The 23,026-nt window shown below is 36.8% G+C and overlaps 1 protein-coding gene across 6 annotated transcripts in view; it reads left to right on the top strand.

Moving 5' to 3' along the window:
• Positions 1–23,026, top strand: part of utrn (utrophin) — a 184,221-nt gene that overhangs the window by 114,608 nt on the left and 46,587 nt on the right. For all 6 annotated transcript variants that reach the window (XM_024290458.2, XM_024290459.2, XM_024290461.2 and 3 more), the window contains 6 exons: positions 2,179–2,335; positions 11,109–11,238; positions 13,690–13,958; positions 15,606–15,752; positions 19,204–19,282; positions 21,627–21,687. In XM_024290458.2, the coding sequence (XP_024146226.1) occupies positions 2,179–2,335; positions 11,109–11,238; positions 13,690–13,958; positions 15,606–15,752; positions 19,204–19,282; positions 21,627–21,687 (843 nt within the window). The remainder of the gene's footprint in view (positions 1–2,178; positions 2,336–11,108; positions 11,239–13,689; positions 13,959–15,605; positions 15,753–19,203; positions 19,283–21,626; positions 21,688–23,026) is intronic.

The following is a 23,026-nucleotide window of genomic DNA, read 5'->3' as shown; positions in this document are numbered from 1 at the left end:
GAACAGGATAAAAATATATTGAACTTTTAAACTAAACTTTTAAAGCTTTAAAGCCAGAACTTTTTAACATAATTATGAACTAGATATATAGCACTACCTGAGATAATGCTAATGTGAATGCTGTAAGAGGAATTTGAAGATGCTAGTGCTGATAGCTGAAGATGCTGAAATTGATAGTTAAAACACTGAAGCTGATAGTTGAAATCACTGAAGCTGATAGCTAAAAACGCTGAAGCTGGTAGCTAGCTAAAATATTATTTAAATGCAAAATTAGCCTAAAATACAAAAAAAAAAGGTTGGCCAAAACAGCTAGCATGTAGCTGAAAAATAAGCTAAACTCCAAAATAGCCTGAAAAATCTTTTTAAATGCCAAAATAGTCCAAAAAGCTAGCAGAATGCCAATTTTTAAAACATTAAAATTGTAACTTTTTAACACGATTATGAATAATAAAAAGACAGAATTATTATTCCAGAAAAAATCAACTTAAATCTTAAATAACTTTGATTATCTTACTCTTCATAAAAAAATATATATATATTTTTCTTTTTTTTCTTTTTTTTATGACTTTGACATATGTGATCTACACGATGGACACTGACTACTTTTCTTTGTGTCAAAATTAAATTATGGCAGTGTTGTCAAAAGATATAAATAAATATCTGCAGAAATATAATGTATCCACTTTTGTGATATATTGTATTTAACAAAATGAGAATTCACAGGAAACGTTTGTGTACTAATAAAGTTTTTTATGTTCCTTCAAAAATCTTTAGATATGGTTGAACTAAATGTTTCTATTATCTAAAGTGCCAACTTAAATATTTATTGTAAAACAAAGTCAAAATCAAAAGACTTTTAGCTGTTTTTTTTTCTATGAATATGATATATACAAAAAATAATGGGCAATATAAAATGGTTGCATTTCTGCAGGTTTTTGCTCCCCTCTTTTGTAAATTAGCTTCATTACTTTTGAAACTGTACACGGTGTCTTTTTAAAGAAAATGTATGACTTTCAAAATAAGATTAGTATTCAAACCAGTGTTAAACTGACTTAATTCATGCTCTCTAACCTGTAAAAAGACAAAAATCAAAGCATTTAAAGTATAAACTCACTTAAAAAATAATAAAACACAGAGCAGCAAGCAGACAATATATTTGATAAAACTGTGCCATAATTGTTATTCAATAAAGTAATAGAACAAAACTAATTTTTAGACCGTTTAGAATTGCCAAATCTCACAGACAGAAATCCAGACTGATGCAATTGGTTGTTACGAACGCAACATTAAGTTCAGCTCAACGAGAACATTATTACATGATGTACGGTTCAGCTCCTAATAGCACGGTTTAACAGCTGATTCCCCGGTCATTATCACTGTTGATGATTTCAAATTAGGGGTTCTGATTTCAAAATAAAAGAAGTAATGATGAGTGAGGAGACAGAAATGTTCATATCGTTTTTGCCATCACATGGACACAGTTTATTCTATTTTTTCTATTTTTTAAATCCACCTTGTGCTGGGAAAAAGTCCAAAATGTATCAAAGAGGTTTCATTGACTGTATGAATGAACCATTTTTGAAGACTCTTCTCCAGTTCAGGATATCGTCACAATAAAACAAAGAATCCGTCCTCAAACACTGGTGAAAAAAATAAAATAGATGGAGAACAGGTAATGAAGGAGCCACGTGTAGATGATTGAAAGGCGAAGGGAACAGGAAAACGGGTTCAGATATGGACGCACCAGGGGAAATTAAAGTGCAGGAGGAGAGACCCTGCTCTGAAAACAGCATTATTGAGGTGAAACGGGTCCAGGTGAAACGGCGTGGAGGTAATACAGGGAACCTGTTGATGGTGTGGGTTGATTATAGGGAGCCCATTATGACTTAATTGCAGTACATCTGTAATTAAAGCACACTCATTGAGTCACAACACGAAGCCTGTGCACGCTGAGTTCACATGTACCCAAAGGCAAGAAGAAGAAATTGCTATTCAACACAGCGTTTATGCAAGAAACCAGCCACACATTGAGCAACTAACGCGTCCTTTTCTGCACATCATAGTGACACATGAAAGTGTGGTTTGTAAATATCTTTAATTTCTAAAATGATGCAACTTTTAGAGTTGCTGCAATTAAAAAACAGTTCCTGTTTTTTTTGTATTGGTGCATGTTGGCAGGGCGCACCTGGAGGCGAGCGCCGAGCGCTGGTCGCATCTTTTGAGCCTCCTGGAGGAGCTGTGGAGGTGGATCTGCATGAAGGATGAGGAGCTGGCCAAGCAGATGCCCATTGGAGGAGATGTGCCCACCCTGCTGCAACAGCAGAACCACTGCACGGTAGGTCACATTCCTGCCACACTCGCATTTTATCCCCTTGAGCTCCATACGTTTTTTGGACTAAAAGATGAAAGTTTAAAGTCCTTTAGAGACATTTTAAGTTTGTACAGTATCTCTATAACCTTTTGGTTCTAGATTTTTGTTAAGCACACATCTTTAGCCCACTCAAATCATCTTTAAAGCATTCCCAGTGGCCTTTTATTTATGATTTTGACATTTTTACCCAAAATCTGTCATTTTTTAGAATACTTGGGTCAAAGTCAAGACCCTTTTTTTATACTATTTTGGCATTTATTAATATTTTTTTTTTGGCTACATTTGAATTTAGCCAATATCTTATGTATTCGCTAGATGTTTTGGCTAATTTAGGCTTTTTCAGATTTTTAGGCTATTTTGGAGTTTAGCCATTTTTCAGCTACATGCTAGCTGTTTTGGCTAATTTGGGCTTCTATTATTTAAAGTTTTTTAGGCTATTTTGGAGTTTAGCTAATATTTCAGCTACTTGCTAGCTGTTTTGGCTAATTTAGTTTTTTTTTTAATGTTTTATAAGGCTATTTTGGCGTTAAGCTAATATTCACATGTTAGCTGTTTTGGCTAATTTAGGCTTTTTCAGATTTTTAAGCTATTTTGAAGTTTAGCTATTTTTAAAGCGACATCCTTGCTGTTTTAGCTAAATTAGGCTTCTTTTTAGAGTTTTTTAGGCTATTTTGGAGTTTAGCTAATACTTCAGCTACATGCTAGCTGTTTTGGCTAATTTAGTTTTTTTTTAAATGTTTTTTTAAGGCTATTTTGGCGTTAAGCTAATATTCACATTCCAGCTGTTTTGGCTAATTTAGGCTTTTTTTCAGTTTTTTAGGCTATTTTGAAGTTTGGCTATTTTTTCAGCTATATCCTAGCTGTTTTGGCCAACCTTTTGGCTGTTTTTTTTGTTCTTTTTTTTAAGGCTAATTTGGCATTTAGAAATATTTTAGTGGCTATCAATAACAGCTGTCAGCACTGGCATCTTCAAATTCTGCTCACAGGATTAACACTAGCATTATCGTAGGCAACGTTTTTAAAGTTTTAACAATTTAGTTTGAGTGTTCAATAACTTTCAGCCCACAACTTAAGATGTGTTTTAGATTTTGGCCTCATGTGCGATTGAGTTTAACACCCTGTTCTAGGACATAGTTTCTGCAGAGTGGCTGTAGTTCCTTAGAAATTTGCCTCTGAATTGTGTTATTTATCATTACTGCCGAGCAACCCCGCCCCCTTTCCCCTCTCTGTTGGTGAGACACCTCTGTTTACACATTCTCCAACTAGCGTACAGCCCCTCACACCCCTCAACTTAAGATTACACAACAATTTGTTTAAAGAAATATTGAAAATTGCAATTTTTGAATTATTTTTGCAATTGATGGGGGTAATTGTGGTAAAAGAGAAAGTGTGAAGGGCGGGGCGAGAGAGAAGGAATAATAGTTACATAGAAGAGAAACAAAAGGTGGACATCAACCCGTCACTAAAGACAGTGAGTGTGTGAGTTTTTGATTGTGAGGGTTTACCCACGATGACGGCCTCGTCCGAGAGAGGCGGCTCTCCTACCCGCCCCGACCACGCTCCACTGAAAAAAGTGAAACATTAGATCAAATAACAAAAGTTCTGTTATTTGTCACATTTAAGATAATTTGTTTTCATCAAATTACAGTTTTAAGTTGATGGTTAAACAAATATTTTAAACGTAATAAATTTCCAAACTTTTGTTAATTGATCCAATGTTTTACTTTTTTCAGCCCAGAACGAGAAAAACAGGAAAAGTTCACGATGGGCTCAGACTAGGAGATGTTGGATCAATGACAATTTTCTAACCACTTTTCATGCTTGGAATTTTCTATCAACCTTGAAAATATCTTGATCTAATACGCAATCGTTGTGTTTTAGTGTTCTGAGCCACTTTCATATAATCAGCTGGTTTATCTTACTGTTATTTATCTTAGAACTGTATTTGTTCTCAGATAAATTACTCACCTGCAGTTGATGTCATAGTGTCTGCGCTTCAGGCTTCTGTTCTGTTTCCCTTCACTCCTGTAAAGTGAAGAAATGTGCATTTATTCATAAAAGGTTAATAGGGATTTTGAGGCAGATTGGTTCCAAAGATACAAAAATTAAATCAATTTTATGACAAATATTTAATTAAAAACACATTTTAATCATTTTTTAATCACATATTTTTATAAACATATTTTTTAAAGTATTTTTATATAAAATTGTTATAAGAACGTTAAAATAATTGAAATCCATTTAATAAAACTAAGAATAAACTGCAAAAAATTATAATGATAATTTGATGTAAGACATTTTTTGTGCTGGTTGGGACTTTAAAGAACAATAAAGATTCTACATTTCAGCTTAAAGAAATTAAAGAAACTAATTGGCATTAAATCGATATTCTCGGTGCATCCTTACTCTGAAGGCAACGTAACGGGAAAGGCAGATAAGTGATCTCCTGTGGAGACAGAGTTCGCTCTTCCTGCAGCAGACGATCAATTTCTCGGCTGCTTTAGTCCCTGCTAAGAATAGTCTCCTAATGATTTAATCAGAAATCATTTCCCGGAAGTAGAACGCATCCCTCAATAAAACCTTTCTTTCTTTGGCATGATTATATTTCAATGGAATCTGCATCCCCAAAAAAGGCTTAATTAAGTCATTAAAACCCCTTTTTACTATGATTAAAGATCCACTCCAATCATCCTTTGAGGTATTTTATTGTCCAGTGGTCTTTTGATTAGGATTATCAGCCTAAATCTAAAGGACGTAATTTCTGCAGAGTGGCAGGAGTTCATTAGAAATTCACCTCTGAGTGTTGAGCGGAATCCTTGATGCAGAGCAACCCCACCCCCCTTCCCATCACTGAGAGTTCTTCCGCTAAGAGCTAACATTTAATGCATTCTTGAATGTGTGTTTAGCCCTTTTCACAATAAAAGAGCCATTTGGGCTCAATTTCTACTGTTAAAAACCTAGAAGGAGCCGCATAGTCTTAATGGATTTGTATTCATGATATTCATTTTTTAAAATAATATGAATTATGTCTATTTTTGGCACGAAAAAATGCAAAAATATAAACAGAACCTAGCATCTCTCAAAATGTGTTTTTTTTCGTTTGACTGAAGCTCAAATAACTTATTTTCAAAATAAGACGTTCTGTGCCAAACAGGATCATCTCAGTGCAGCTCTAACCAAAGAGATATGTGCTTTTAACTTATAAAAGATCAAACTTTTTATCAAATTAGTTTGAAATATCAAAGCGGCGCAAATGTTGCAAATCTTGCTCCAGGTGATGTCTTTCTTTGCTCTATTCCGATATACGAAAGACTTGGTGTCATATAATTCCAACCGGGCACAAACTACAACTATTAGTTTCTCCTTCGAGATCAATTTTCAAACAGTAGGCACTTCCATGAATTAAAAATGGACGCCATGGTGACGTCATCACCAAATCCGAGTCCCACATTGGTCAAAGTTCGACCTGGTTTAGCTTGCGTTCAATGGCCACGAATTTTGGAGGTTGGGCCTGAAACGGTTTGAAAAAAAGATAGGCAAGAGTTTTGAACGGGGAAGCCCTAAATGTTCATTTACATAGACTTTTCATTGGCGTGGTCGCTTGAATATTTGTTGCTAAGACTGGTGTGAATGTAGCTTTAGATGTAGCTATAGAAGACTTGTTAGCAACTGATTATCTAATAGCAAAACCTCATTTGTTTTCTCAGTCAACTTTCTTTTTTTATTTTATTTGGGTTTTTCTATTTGTTGATTCATTTTTCCAACTTCCAATCCCCAAAACCACTAAGACAAAAACATTTCCAAGTGGAAATTTGGAGCAGGGCAGCTAAATGGCTGTCGTTTGATTTAGTCTGTGGTGCAGTTCCCCCTTCTCCTCCCTGAGCTCTACCTCTAATAGATTGGCCTCGAGGTCTCACTGACCCTGAGAGGGATGAGGGAGCGGAGCAGAACAAAGGGCTCCAGCTTTGAACGAGTCATGCTCTCTTACGCACTTGTCAGCCTCCTGCGCTCACAAAGACTCCACCATCCAGCTCTGTTCGAGAGGAGGATGTATGGAAAATCATAATAGGCAGGGTATTGAGGTCAAGATCGAGAAACTGTCACTTCTTCTTCTTTTACTTTAGTTTCTTCTTTTTTTATTTTGGGGAAATCGGGAGAAAATGAAGGCTAAGCCACTTAGTTCAGCAGAAGGCTGTGAATGTTATTTAAGCATGAGAGGAAAGAAAATGTGTGATGTTCTGCATAGAAAGGTGAATGGGAGTGAGCAGCAAGCAAGTGTAATTAGGCTAATTTAGAGTGGAAGAATGGTTAATGGAAGGATCGGAACGCTGTGTTTCCACCTTCCACATCACCAGACTTTTTCAATCTTGGAGAGACGGAGGCTCGAATGAGGGACTTCTTGCTTTCCTGCCCAACAATTTGCATGTTTTTCTCTGCCGAAATGACCATAATAGAATGTATTAATTGTGCTTTCAATTATCCAGCTTTGATTAAACTCATCAGTCTTTTCTATTAAATGAATAGCTTATAGATCAAGCAGACGCTGTTAACCACTTATCTTTCAGCAACAGTTGGAGGCTCGGTTACATCGCCAGAAGAGTTCGCTCTTTTATGAACCCCAATAAACGAACAGAAGGAGACATTGGTCTGAGCTAAGTTTAGACTTTTACTGTTTTTCTTTGTGGTCTCTCTGTGACTCGGGGGGACGTGACTGCGCAGTTGGAAGTGAAAAGAGTGAAGTAATCTTAATCATTGTGCCCGCATGATTGATTGGGACCATTTGCACTTGGATGGGCGAAGACTGGAATGCATTAACAGTCTCGAACATTGCTGCTTTCATAGAAAAGAAGGATATTTATCAAACTCTCGGTTGTCTCTGTTTGCATAAGTTATTTGTTTTTGTCAGCTTTTTGAGAGCGTTCACTCTGATGAATCGGAGGAATCTGTTCTGAAGCTCCTTAGACCTGCAGAGGACTTCAACAGCACTGAAACAACAATTCCACATGGTGGAAATGTGAGGGAAAAAAACAACATTTTGAGTATTTTAATGCAACAATGTTGTGGAAGTCTGTTTGGGCCAAATTGATGAATAGAGGAGGACATGAAAGATGTAGCAGATTTGGGTAAATTTTTTTTGTCACCATCTAAATCAGGAATGTCAAACTCAATCGCACAGGAGGGTAAAATCCCAAACACACCTTAGGTCACGGGTCGAACAGGAAAAACTGTTATTGGACACTTAAAACTAAATTTTTAAAACTTTAAAACTGTAATTTCTTTAACTAGATATATAGCATTACCTGTGATAATGCTAGTGTGAATGCTGTAAGCTGAATTTGGCCATTGAAGATGCTAGTGCTGATAGCTAAAGATGCTGAAATTGATAGTTAAAAATGCTGATAGCTGAAAACGCTGAAGCTAATAGCCAACTAAAATATTGGCTAAATGTCAAATTAGCCTAACAAAAAAAACTTAGGTTAGCCAAAACAGCTAGCATGTAACTGAAAAAATATCTAAACTTCAAAATATCATAAAAAATCTGAAAAAAAAACTAAATCCAAAACAGCTAGGGTGGAAATATTAGATGAACTCCAAAACAGCCTAAAAAAAAGAGAAAAAACCCTAAATTAGCCAAAACAGCTAGCATGTAGCTGAACTATTAGCTATCTCCAAAATAGCCTAAAAACTCTTAGGAAATGCCAAAATAGCCCAAAAATCTAGCTGAACAACAATTTTTAAAACTTTGAAACCACAACTTTTTGACTTAATTATAAATAATATAAATACAGGAATATTATTCTAGAATAAATCAACTTAAACCTTAAATAACTTTCAATATTTTACTGTCTGTAAAAATGTATTTTGGCAAAATTAATTAAGTTAGAAATAAGATAACAGCCGACCATTATTAACAATAAAATAAAATGATCTGGAGGACTGGATAAAATTACTCGGAGGGCCGAATCCGGCCCTCGGGCCTCAACTTTGACACATGAGATCTAAAGACCTTTAGTGAGCTTAGCGCAGAACCTTTCTGTTGTGAAAATGACCATCAAACAGGTTTTACCTATTATTTCCTGTGTTCGTTAAAAAGGAGCAATTAAAGTTTCTCAACTGCATAATAGTTTAATCACAACTGCCCACGAAATTTGACTCGGTGAGCACATATAGTGAAAAAAGTCATGCACAGTTTTTCTAAGGGCATGACACACAACAGGTCATAGTGGACACTTAGACAACACTTAAGGGTAGGTAATGGTTAAGTAGGTACAAGGAGTTTGTTGGTATTGTTCACATGATATGTGTGCACTCCATGCTTTAATTAATTAGGAAATTAGAGTGTATTTCGTGTGGCTGTAAGTGTGTTCGACAAGCACTTATGTGTCACTTTCACACTTTGTGCGCGCAGCATTTGCGTGCGCTTCGTAAGGAGCAACTAGAGTGCTGCGTATATGAGTTAAGGACCCCTCTGGATCAAAAATGTACATTTTGGAGCGCATAAGATTCACAAGAAAAAATGAACCAGGACTGTTTGGCAAGATTTGGAAACCATTCTTAAAATTCTTACAAGATAATTTATATAAATTATACCTTAATTTATATATTGTCCCCATTTGCATGCCTGTTTTTTTAATTTTATTTCTTTTTTTCTTTCTTTTGTTTGCACTTTCCTCCTTTTTAATGCTAATTGTCGATGAAGTTGTTTACATAAGCTGACTAAACTTCTGTTTTAGCATGTGAATTTTGTTAGACATTTTGTATACTTCACTGTGTTCCAGTGTTTTTAATCTTCGTCTTCTGTTTTCTCATTACTTTTTTTTTCTGTTCTGTATCCCATGTTTCAGGGATTTTGTGTCGGTTTATCTTCCTGTTCTTTCTCTGTTGCAGTTTCCAACCTACTTGGTTCTTCCTTTTACAGATTTTCCAGAACTGTTCCTGTTTATTTGTCTTTCTCCTTCCTGTCTCGGATTCTAACCCGTCATTTTTGCTTCTGTCTTCCATATGGAATATTCATCTTCCTTGTTGCAGTTTGCTCACTAAGTACAGGGATTACACCCAAAAGCCTTTAATTTTACTCACTTATGCCGGTGCTACACAATTAAGACCATCTGGCCTAATAGACTCATCGGAACATAATTGGATTACAATAATCTGAATCCCTTGGACTGAATTACACAATACTAACCATAAATAAAAAGATATTTTTATGGTTGTCAGCCAAATCTTTATAAATAAACGAAACAATTTTCATATTTCCGTGTGGAGTTGTATATTTCTTGGGCGTAGTATGATTTGTGGCGGCTGAGATAGGAAGGTTTGGAGAGCGGGAAGAGGGATGTTTGGCTGGAAGTAGCCTTGCCGAGATGTTATCTCCCAGGCGCCACATCACCGGGCATGAAACGATAAGCTGCTGCGTTAAGGCCACACATCCACCGTTTCTATAGATGTGAACACAAACTGTGCCACGCAGATAAACTCTGGGAGGTCGAGGTGAGCAGACACACACAGTCAAGGTCAAACGGGAATATTTTCATGAGCGAAAAATAAATACATTTAAACCAAAGTTTATTTTTGTCTGGGATTTTCTTGAAATATTTCTTTATTATTTATCTCTGAGGTTTGTTGTGCAAAGTCTGGAGATAATCTGAAAGTAATCAGTATCTCTGCAAGGCAACTGGATGACAATCTTTGGAATTTCTGTGACATTTTACTGATCTCACATGTTTCACTTGTGGATTTTTTCCAAAAATTGCCTCACGTTTTGGCTCTCCAACCTTCTTCTCTTGACTCTATTCACACCTCTTTCCCTCAATAACCTCTCATTTACTTTCTGTCTCTCAAGTTCCCCTCTCTAAGCCTCTGCCCATTATGCCCCCGCCATGTGAATTTGGAGGAAATCATTGGAACGGGGCGAACCATTTGTTAGAGGGGGTTATGTAATTTGTGTCTGGCAAGATGCTTCATTTCAGCATGACAACACATTTAGACGGTGACACTGTCACAGAACTGGTGGAAGGCAATCTCTATTTCCTTATTCTGTGTCTTTTACATGATGATCATATATAGATGTGGTGTAATCTGTCTGACATCGAGATAAAACTTAAATTTTTTGAAGCACTTGTCTGTTTTTAGTTTGAAGAGTTCAGCTCTTTGCCTTCAAAAACATTGCATTTAATCAACTTTCTTGACAATGTCTTGAACTACGTTGCATCTTCACAATGCAATCACACACTCCACTAACCAGTAAAGTCATGTAGGGTCAGCTATACACTCTAGAATAATTATACTTTAGAATACTTTTATATACCGCCGTTTGGAAATTGACAGCTTGACAAGAGTTTGAACGTTTTTCTAAAGTTATTTTGTAAACTTTCCTAATCCAGATGTGTATTTTATGTGTGTATGACTGTGTGCTTACTACCCAGTCGGTCATAGTGTCTGTTGGCGCTTTATGGTGGATGCTGTTGTTCAGTCTATAAGCTGTTCACAAACATTTGCTGTTGTTCTTTAGCGGATTTTTGTAGAATATTTAAAGTTTAAGCAGAACTTGCTGGTTAATACAAAAGTTCATTTAGAGGTTATCCGCATAAAATCTTAGGAGAGTCAAGTATGCTTAAAGCTGCAGGGAAATTTAGAAATGATACTTTTCTGAAGGGCTCTCCTCTTAGTTACACAACATTTTGTTTTGTTTTGTATGCAGATCGGAATATTAATCACTTTATCCGTTCTCCTGCAGGCGCTGTGCTCCGAACTGAAGGAACGTGAGCAACTGGTAATCAACGCTTTGGACCAGGCCAGGATGTTTCTGGCAGACCAACCCATTGAGGGACCCGGAGAACCCTGCAAGAACTTTCAGCCAAAGACAGGTTTGTTTAGATTTCAAAATGGTGTCATACAAGCTTAAACATGTTATATTCTACCATAGAAATTCTTCTACCTTTCTAATTTAGATGATAAAGTTGCACTTATGTTGTAAACTGGTGGGTTTTTTTTAGAAGTGGGTACAAACTTAAACTTAAAAGGTTAAAATATATATTTTTTTTCAACTGACTTGTTGATTGGTTAAATAAGTTGGTAATAAAATGGAAATCCATTAAAAAATGTATTTACGAATAAACTTCCTGAAACTGGTGTTCTGCTGATGTTCCTTAAGGACATGAATAAACAAACATATTTTGGCAGTAAAGAAACTGTCAGCAGTCGATGCTTTGTCTCCCCCGTCTGGTCACCGGCGGGAACTGTCTCCAGAGAACTGAACACACTACATCTCCCAGCAACCCCAGTGCACACTTCACAGATGCTTCTCAGCTGACTCTCATTGACAATCAACCACGATACTTGAGCACTGCTCAGAGCCTCTCCGCCTGCTTTCCGCCTGCTTGCCGCCTGCCCTGGCCCTCGCCTGGACCCTGACTACTCCAATCTCTTCTCCTGCTCTCGTGATTGTCCTGTCTGACTCTGATTTACATTTGTGGACTGAACTAATAAACCTTCTGCAAGTGGAATCAACTCCCCGTTAGTGACACAAACGCAAAAAAATCCCAAGTTTTTCTTTGTTTTTTGTGGATATTCTTGCTCACAATAAACTTGGGATTTAGTATTTTGTGGAAGTCCATTTTCTGAGCAGACTCATTAAATGCGCTGTAAAGTTCCTTTCTGTGTTGCTTTCAATTTAAAAATCCCCAAAGTTGTTTACTGATTTTAGTTAAATAATTTCACCGCTAGGTAACCTAATAGTTTAGAAACTGTTAGTTTCTTATCAACAGAAGTCTATTTTTTTTATTGTAAACTACCTACATTTGTTTTTATGCTTTTTTTATATATATATATATATATATATATATTTAAAGTTGCATATTTTTAAACCAGGAGAATCCATCTTTCTTTTTGTCGTTGTATTTCTTCCATTTATTTCTTCTTTTTATTTTTATTTTTTGCTCTCTGTGACCCAAAATTAACAGATCAAATCAAATTATTGTCAAATTAGCTTTAAAAGCTTAGAAAAAAAATGCTTTTATGTTCTAAAGGGTTAAAATCGTTTTTTTTATGTTCTAAAGGATTAAAATAGTTTCCTTTTTCCATTTTTTTTGGGATCATTTAAATATCCAGCTGAGAATTGGATGATAATTTTCTATCCTGACTTTTTACCTGTTATAAATTGACATCATATTACTTGTCTTCCATTTCTGTAAAGTTTCTTATACAGAATTTTCTTAGTTGCTTTTTATGCTGCTCATGTTAAAAATAAGCTTTATAAACATAATGCTGAAGCAAGACGCCAATCATTCTAAACTGATCTGCTCAGCTGGAAATCACATATTTGATTTTTTAAAAATATTTTTCCTTTTGAAGATCAAACCATCAGAAAGCCTTTTGCTATAATTCTCTCAGTAAGTGCTCATAAAACTTTACTGAACCGTGCTATTTATTAAACAAACGCACAAAGGGAGAGTCCAAGCTAAACATGCATTAAGTCAGACCCATCTATCGCTTTTAAATGTCGCAGGGAAGTCTGTGTAAAGTCAGCACATTTCTCTCCCAACCAAACCCCCGCTGCGTAAATAATTAAAGCAGGCAAAGGGGGCTGTGCATGGGAGGGACATGAGCTTGTTAAGAGTCATCTTTGATGCAGATATCAAAGCATAAAAAAAATCTTTCCAAAAAAAACCTGCATTGATAGTTTTAAATAGGTTTAAATTCAGAGTATTTTCTGAAAGGTGTCCTTTGTTACCTTTAGCGTGTGCAGCTGCAGTGTTGTTGAGGTGCAACAGGTAAATGTGGTTTCACAGTGGCTGCACTGGAAATGAGGCCTTGGAACTCATCAAAGCTGCTCATCTTTCTCTGCTGCTTAAATGAGTATTTAGGCAGCAGTTATTTCTGCAGAGCTCTTTTCTTCCCGAGAACGTTGTTCAATCTTTAGCAATTACCTCATTCCCTCAATCTTTCAGCCTCTACTTACACTTTATTTTTTTATTTCTTCCTCCTGCCGCTTTGCCAGAATAACCTTTTATATTTCCTGTACATCTTTAGTTTCTGCATCTCTTCTGTTAAATTAAAACGGCCAAAATAAGAGCGGAAACCTGTGACCGAATTGATTTGTGGAGAAGGATTTTATGCCCTAATTTAGCTGTCATTATCTTTTGGAGCTACAAAGGATTTGCAAAGGATTGATCTGACAATTTGAAAACATCTGCTGGGTAACGGCCAAAGCTCTCAACTGACCCTCAGTGACCACAAGCTCAATAACTCACAGTAGGACGCTCAGTTTTATCTACATTTCTGGATTAAGCTACAACTTTAAATTCTGATCGCTGCAGACCCCACCCCAGAGGAAAAGGCCAAAGGTTTGGCCCGGGCGATCCGTAAGCAGACCGCGGAGGTGAAGGAGCGATGGGCGCGCCTGAAGGGCCACGTAGGCGGCTGGCAGAGTCAGGTGGAGAAAGCTCTGGAGCGTCTTCAGGATCTGCAGAGCTCCATGGACCAGCTGGACCTGCGGCTGACCCGGGCGGAGGAGGCCAAAGCGTCCTGGCAGCCTGTGGGCGATCTGCTCATCGACTCGCTGCAGGACCACATCGATAACACAATAGTGAGTCCAATGAGTGTGCTGGAGATGTCAATTAAAAGGGAATATTTTCATTTTTTATTAGAAATTTTAAATCTTTTTCTGTTTATTTAGCGTATCTATTATGTTTTTTTATGATTCAAGCAAAACGTTTTTAGATCTTTTATCTTAAAGTCCCACTCCGATCATTTTTTGAACCATTTTAAAAGTGTTCCTAGTGGTCTCTTAATGATGATTTTGCTATTTTTAGCCAAATTCAGAATTTTCTTGGACTCAGTTTCTGCAGAAACGATTAGAAGCAAACAAATTAGTAGATGGAATGGTGGGTTGATTCAATAGAAGTTGGATTTTATTTCAATTCAAGTTTTTTAGCCCAACATCACAAAACAATTTTCTCATTCAGCTATTGAAGACAGAAGTTATAGTTTTTTCACTACACAAACTTCTCAGCTTTTACTTTTTAATTATTAATAAATTTTTTTGTAAACTAGAAAAAACAGTTTTTGTGAAAAGTTTGATCCAGCTGGCTTCTAGGTGTTCTGCGTGTCGGTCTACTCCCTTCCCATGTTGGCGGTGGGCGGGACTTTCGTGGTGAACTGGGGGGTTTCCGCAGTTTTTAGACAATGCCGGTGCTCGTTATTCTAGGAAATTCATGTTTGTCCCCATCCCAAATTTTAACAGTGATCGATTTTGTCATTGTTGGATTTTTAATCCGTTCTGCTCCGCCCCCCCACAGTTGAGGTTGGCCACAGATTGGGTTTTATTTAGTTCCGGTGCCAAAGCGGGTCTTTGGTTTCTCCGTAATGGGGAACCGATTGCACCGGCTTCTTTCAGTTTCAGTAGAACCGATTTAATCGTAACGGTTCCTACTTGGAGCCTTCTGCATAGTTACTAAAATAAAAGCGCTTTTGTCCAAAATTTACAAATAATTGCCATATTCTCTCTTTATTTCCATAAAATGTTAATCACAGAATGTTTGAATAAGTTTTAGTTTACTTTAGAGACAGAGTTTTATTACGCTGATCTCACAGCTGCATGACAGGATGATTCCAAAGGGTTAAGAAAATAATAATAATTAAATAAAAGTACAACAAAAATCAACAATAATAGCATAAAAGACAAAAAATAACATAAAAGTACAACTTCTGTTTTCCAGATCAGCGACTCCCATCCTCTAGATAAAATACAACTTCTGTTGGACGGCTCCGTTAGGTCCACCTGCCATCACATCTGCCATAGTACCAGCAGCTAGTTGGAAATGTAGCATCTCTGAGTTGTGGGCGGGGCCAAATATAAGCTTTTTCTAGCAGCCTTTTTTTTGTCTGCTCCTGATTCACAACAATTTGAATGAAGAAATACTTAGAAAAACAAAATTAAGCTTATTTTTTTAACTTTTATCCAGAACCATCAGAAAATTGTCGCAATAAAACCCAAATTTTGTTTGTAATGAATTTTTTTATATAAATCTAGCTGCTGGTGCGCTGCATTTTATTTTTGTTAGGAGTTGTCACAAAGCAAGAAAAAATTACTTTAAGTGGTTTACTTTTACATAATTTTGCTGTATTTTCTGGGAAAAGGAATCAAAAAGGATGCTGATTTAAAACTTAGACTTAAAAATGTAGAGTTGAGTATAAAGTCTGTCAGAAGTTTAACTTGTAACACTGTTTCCAGGCCTTCAGAGATGAGGTGGCCCCTCTGCGTCAGGATGTTCGGATAGTCAACGAACTCTCTGCGGAGCTCACGCCTCTGGACATCCAGCTGTCCTCCACCGCCTCCAGACAGCTGGACCAACTCAACATGAGATGGAAACTTCTGCAGGTACTTTCACCTCCAAGCATTCTTTTCTCCTCTTTTCTCTGTTTTCATTTTGTTTGTTGTTTGCAGCCATGGGATGTTTTTTTTCTCCAGCAAATTCTCTGGAGATAGCATGTTGTCCCTCTACCTGTGTTGGTGTTGAACACAGCCGTGCCTTTAATGCGAGATTTTGTCCCAAAGCATCAGTGGGTACAGCTATCACAGCACATAAAGCCACTTTCTAGGCTCTCGCTGAACGTGATAGTCTCGGTCTGTGTTTCTCCGAATGGAGCGAGTCTCTGCCCTGCAGGGAAATGCGTTTCTCTACAAGTTATCTCGGAAAAAAAGAGACAAAAGAAGGAGAACTTGTGAATTGAGGTTTGTTGTTAGTGCAGGAGCCGGTTTGTGGCTATAACCAGGAGTTTCAATTCTCCTAATGCAAACACTATAAGTGCAGTTTCGGTCGCTCCGTCTCCAATCATAGATTTGTGTAGTCAAATGAAAAGCATTTTTCTTCGGTGTTCCTGGGCTCACAGCTAGTTGTGTTTGCATTGATTTCTGCTGCACTATTGATACGTTACCGTAGATAAGGAAGTCAAACATGGAGGCTTTAGCAAATGTTTCTTTAGACTATGGGAGGACAAAACAACCAACATAATCAGAGGGATCCGAATCAGATTGTTTTATTCTTTGATTTTCTCCCCTCTTTCATTTCCCCAGGCGCATAAACAGCTGTTTTATTGCTAAGCCAGGTTATACTGTGCCGTTTGATTTGGTTTTCATGTGCAGACAGTTACCATCTGCCTCGCTGTGGGGCGGCGGGGCAGAGAATTCATCAGTGGCCAAACAGAAACACAACCGCTGGCCTTTCCGTGCCAATTAACAGAATCCCTGTGTGGACAACTGTGATCCGGCTCCCATAATCACCAAAGCCGGCGTGCATTCCTGCAAGAGTCCGAATTACCGTCTATATAGTCCTGCCAGTCCAAACGAGGGACCAAAAGGCTACAGTCACTCCTCCCGAGATGTTAATCCTTCTGAAGGAGTCCACTAATGATGGTCGAAAGTTTAGAAAAGTTTTTTTATAGCTATTTAAACGACCGCAACAAATCCACTTCCTCCGAGGGATCATGTTTTTTTTTTCTTTTTAATAGCTTAACATATCTTTTATTTTCCAAGCACTCTAATTGTTATTCAGCTTCAGTTCAGTTCTCGTTTTAATCTTTTGTTCAAATCACAAAGGTCTTAGAAGTCAATGGGAGATCAAATTAGGAAGTAAGATGTCAAGAAGTACACAGCAGGCGAATGTATGAAGCAAATTTACTTCAGAAATCTGAAGATTTTCATAAAAATATATAAATATTAAAGTAGTTTCAATCAGTATGTATATATTCTACTGTTTATTAGTATTTTTTTGCTTCTAAAAGTTAAAAACAGTTCATTAAAACCCTTTCATACATTTCCTTCTATGACTTTTCTTGAACTTTCACTCTATAACAATATAAAAAATACCAGTTTGGTTTTGTTAGTTCTGCTTTTCTCAGTTTTAATGATTAATTATGAGAAAAATCTTTTATAACTAAGTGTCAAAATAAAATACATTAGTTGAAGGAGATCAACTCCATAATCCGATCCCAATTTAGAAAATTTGGATCGAACAAATTAGTGAATGCGGCAAATTGCTACATTATTATGCTTTCCTAACCCGATATTTACCTCCCACTCAGATGAAGATTCTGTTTTTAAGATGTTCTTGTGCAATTTTCCTCATCATGGAGGACATATGTAAAGAAAATCAAGCTCAAAATTGCTTTTCTGAGTATTTCTTTATTCAAATCATTGTGAATCAGGAGCTAATGGGAAAAAAAAGCAGGTTACGAGTTTGGCGCTCTGCTCTATTCCGATGGATTTACTTGTTGATAAATAGATCCATGTACATCTTTGTTTCCCTCATCCAAGCGTCATCTGGCTCAAAACTGTACGATGATGGTACTTTTTATATTCATATACTTTGTTAATAACCCATGAATGCATTGCTACATAAACCCACGTTTAGCTGCAGACCAGTTGGAACCAGTTAGGGGGTTCTTCAAGGACCTGATCAGTACTTTTCCACTGAAAAACAAAGCTATAAATGATCTTGGTGGTAGGAATAGGGGCACAAAAACTGATCAGTAAGGTATTCAGGACCACACAGGGTTCACCTCGGGGTTATATCTGTGGAATCCATTTTACAGGACATTGTCTGTCTGTCATGGTGACGATCCAGAGTACTCTGTACGAGTTTGATCCAACATTTTATTGAAAGAACTAAAATCCAGTTGAGTTTTTTGGTCACTTTCTTTCTCATCAATGAACACGAAGAAGTTAGTGGGTGTAACCTCACAATGACGGTTATGTTAAGTTGGGGGTGTGAGAGACTGTAAGCCAGCAGAAACAGAGGGATGATGGGAAGGGGGCGGGCTTACTCTTTGCTAGAAATCCCCCCCACAACTCAGAGGCAAATTTAATTCAGTTGTATTTATGTAGCCCAATTCCACGATTCAATGGGCTTTACACCGGTAATTACACAAAAACATAAAGTCAGTCATAAAATATAAAGAATAGCTGCTTGGTAAACAAAACTAAACTAAACCCTGCCCATAGACCCTCCTTCTCGGGAAGGAAAAACTCCACAAAAAAAAAAGGAATCAAAACTTCAGGAATTTCCACATGAAGGAGGGATCCTCTTGAGCCAGAGGTGAGGTCCACTGCCTAAAAACAGGAGCACCGTCGAAATCTGAAATCTCTTCTGCTCCCCCAGAGGGGAGTGGGAAAGAGGAACAACACCTGAATCACACTGCACCAAACAGAGGAATGGACATCTAAATAAAAAAGCAGATGATTAAAAATTGAGGGATTATAAACATTTATAATGAATTATCCTGGAATACAACACAGGTTTTCAATTTTGGATAAAAACGGTATAATCTTAATAAGAGATCAGGGACAACTTTTTAAATAGATCAAAAGATAATCCGAGTGGGTCTTTAAGAAAATGTCTGATGCTGCACACATGAAAATGTCTCTTTGCTGCTTTCTGGAATAGAGAAAACCAGTTTTGAGGCTTTGTGTGTGAAATATTTCTGGATACTCACCAATTCTGTTGAAGAAATTCCTCAAATTTCCAGGGACTCTCGCCTGAGTGACAGGAGAACACCAACATATCTGAATTAATACATTTATTTACCTTTCCATCGCATTTTTTAACAAGCGCTTCATTTGAAATAAAAATATTCCAACTATGTGTTGGAGTAAATTATATAAGAGGTAGTATTTTGTAGCTTAATCCATAATAGTTGGTGTTCTTGAGGAACCCGCTCATACATATCTGTGCAGAAATTGAAATCCTCTAAGCCATGACTGCAGGTTCGACCATTGGAAAGTCTCAACCGTCTCTTCACGCTTCTCTCCTCTGCGTGTGGTCATCTCACAGGTGGCAGTGGAGGACAGACTGAAGCTCCTGCAGGAGGCGCACAGAGACTTCGGCCCCTCCTCCCAGCATTTCCTCTCCAGTGAGTACAATTACCTGTCATGGTAAAAAGAAATGGTGTGTGCCTTGGATTGCCTCCACTTGCTAATACGGTTCCTCATCCTCATCCGTTCCTTTACTCTTTAATAATGCAGGGCCTAATTACAGCTTAAGAGACTCCCTTCTTTTACTTGCTCTTCAGAGTGGTCATTTTTCAAGCGCAGTGTGATTCAGACAGAAAAAAAAAAGAAGATAAATTCAGAAACATTAAGCCGCCGGCCTCTTCCTCTCTGTGTCTTCATCACCTTATTTCCCACAATCAAAGGCGCTCCGCCTGGTTTACTTTGCCGGCTGTCAGGCCGCAGACAAAATAGCGGATGTGCGATTCAAAGCAGGTGCTCAGCTGCCACGCTGCATCAGCGGCGGAGAGCTCGGCAGCTCCGCTACACAATATACTACGCTTCTTTCATCTTCCCAGCTCTATGACACTATCTCTTCCATCACACATTCGCCTTCATTACACTAGTAGCTTAATATTCCCTCTGGGATCAATAAAGTACTCTTGTCTTATCTTGCTCCATCCATCTCGTATATCCCACAATCTCACTTTAATCGCTTTCTCTTACTGTCTTTTCATCTCTCTATCTGACTTTGGAGTTGTGTCATCAAGGGGAGTGGTCTGCTTTTTTTCGTCTTTGGATGTTGTATGGAGTCATACTCTCTCAAATATATTTTGCGGAAAGGAAAAAGATATGTGTAAAGAAACGATTTTTGAAATGTTGGATTGATAAACATATTTATGAGTGTCCAGGGTCAAATTCACAAAAAAAAAAAATACAAATTATGATATTAATTGCATTAAAATGATCAAAGAAGTGTTTGATTTAACCATTCCTTCAATGGAAACTTCACAACAATGACCAAAACTGCAGTGTATAATATTTTTGGAATGTATTTGCGTCTTTTTGTCCATTTAGAGCTGCAGTCATCAAACTAAAGCCCGAGGACCATATCTGGCCCTCCTCCACATTTGGCCCCGCCCCTGAAAAATATCAGAGATGCATGATTTTTGTCCCCCAATTTGGCTTTGAGATAGTTTGTTAACAGTGTTTTAACAGTGTTTTCTGCTAGCAGTGTTTTGCTAACAGTGTTTTCTTTTCAAAAAACAGTGTTTCGCTAACAGAAAACACTGTTAGCATCAATCGCAGACAGAACTGCTAACAGAAAATGTGTCCCTCACAAGAAAAAGTTTGGGAGCTCCTCGTTTAAAAAAAAAAAAGAAAGTTTTGATGGTGTTTAACTGGTACAAAAGTAACTGATCAAGTAAATGACTGTATCTTACTGTTGATGAAACACTGGAACAACAGCAAGAGAGCCTCATTTTTGTTTTTATTTCTGTTTCAAACTGGAAGCAACAGATAATTATTGCTCCAAATATAGCTTTGAGTTTTGACTTTTAAACTTCTAATCACAATTTTTTATCAAACTTGTTTTTTCACGCTGCAATATATATATAAACTTGTATTTTTTAAGGGTTGGGTTCATAACAATGAACAAAACTGGTGTGTAATATTTCAGGGAATGTTTTTGATCCGTTTTGTACATTTAGAAGACTACAAAAGACCACTTCATTAAAGAAAATAAAAGTTTTGATTTCTTTTAATTGTTTAACTGCTGCACAAGTAACTGATCAAATATTTTTAGCGCTTCAAATCAAATGACAGTAGTTTACTGTTGAGAAAACACTGGAACAACTTTTACTTTTACTTCCTTTTTTGTTTTAAATTTAAAGCAATATGAAATTATTGCTCCAAAAATAGATTTGATTCTTAAGTTTTAAACTTACAAATACAAAAAAAATATATTTGACTTGTTTTTCCACCCTATATTCAAATTGCAAACAGTTTTGTCACTTTATTTTTCTAATATTTTTCCCTTAAATGAGTTTGTTTTAGTTGGCTTTGAGTAAGATGATTGATGACTGCTAGACAGGGTTAAAAACCGTATCATCAATTTGATTTGAATTTAGTGGAATAAATTAAATCCTTCAATTATCTCTTCAAACAATCATTTGACCTTTTAAATTCACATCTAATTTAACATTTTTTTAATTGCCTTTAATTTTTATCATTAAGTTTTGGCAAATTCATCCTTTGATACTTTAATATGTGCTTTAATAAAAATATATTATTTCATTACTCTTCTCAATGAGGGATTCCCATGCAATCCTTTATTACTGTCTACCTATGACTTCCTCTCTCTTAAAAAATAAAAGTCTTCCCTTTTGTGTTTTATTTTGCACTTTTAGAATAAGTGAGGCTTGAAACAAGACCACAGTTTATGCAGTTTTGTTTAAAATCATTTTAAAATCCTTCTGTGTTTTGCAGCATCTGTGCAGCTCCCCTGGCAACGTGCCGTCTCTCAGAATAAGGTTCCCTATTACATCAAGTAAGTAATGAGATGTTGCTTTAGTCTCCTTTGTGTGTGTGAGAGCTGTGTGCACTGAGAGGGAATTAAACCCTGAGAATAAAATCAATTTCAGTGGTAATTCTACTATTTCAATGGTTTGAGATTATCCATACTTATCTTTATACTGCTGCTAACCTGAAGATTGTTCCTCTTGAACACGGTCAAAACACATAAAAACAGTATATTTTTATGTTTTTTCAGTATGTTTTTATAGAGTAAATATATATAATGGCTTGCATATTAAAAATGTTGATCTTGATTTTGAATAGATTTCTGATTATTGACAGCATTAGCCTGTGTGCTAATGTTCCCACCTTTATCTGAAAAATCTAAAAAGAATTCTCCAAAAACTCAATTTTATAAAATCCCACATGTGGGATGACACCGAGTTATTTTTTTTGGCCCTGTGGTCATCTCCATTTAGCCAAGATATGATCACCAAACTTGGCGACCAAACAAGTTTGATGATTTTTGGAACATGTCCAGTTCTGTGAAGAAAAAGACGACTTTCAAACGAGACTTGCAACCACACTACTGTTGTATACCAGTTTTACATTGAAATAAATAGAAATATTTGCTTGCATATGAACCCCCTAGAGGTTACTTGATGAACTGCATTTGACTTAGTTTTATTTTTGTAACAAGCTTCAACACGGAAGTCAAAAGCGGATAATAAACCCCTCAAAATAACCTGCATTATCTTTTAACTTCCATTTCTAAACATTTACTAACAAATTAGATGTTGTGTTGGCAGATGCTGGACAGGCGTCGTGTCCTATTCAGCTGCATCCTTGGAATGGATTCTTGAGGTCTTGCTAATTTATGGCAGAATGTTTGAATCGTTTAAAATAAAGATATTTTAATTGGAAAATTCCACTCTGTCATAAAGTTGAGACCTAACAGACGTCATGTGTCATTTGATTTTAATTCGACAAGTGTAAAAAAAATAAATAAATAAGACGAAACTTTATTATTTTACAGAAAATAACAAATCATTGGATACATTTATATTTAAATTACAATGTTGATGTTACTTTAAAGCATTAGCTCTCTCAGGAGCCATCTTTGATGACATTTCTTTGTTCTTTTCTTTAAAGAAGTTGCAGATTTAATCACCAAAGCAGACATAGGATTTAGAGCAGGAACGCGGCCGCCTCCTGTTTGTCCCTGCAGCGATCTGCTCAAAGGATTGGAGATAAAAGCCTGGTAGCTTGTGGCTTTTAGGGGAGGTTTATGCCTACATAGTGAATGACGGCCAGTGAGCCTGTTCCTGCCCCACAAAACACATTCAAATGTGCCACAATTCTAATTCCCCCCC

This window comes from Oryzias melastigma, linkage group LG24, assembly GCF_002922805.2.
Source record: "Oryzias melastigma strain HK-1 linkage group LG24, ASM292280v2, whole genome shotgun sequence".
Classification (NCBI taxonomy): Eukaryota; Metazoa; Chordata; class Actinopteri; order Beloniformes; family Adrianichthyidae; genus Oryzias; species Oryzias melastigma.
This window is presented reverse-complemented; position numbering and strand designations above follow the sequence as displayed.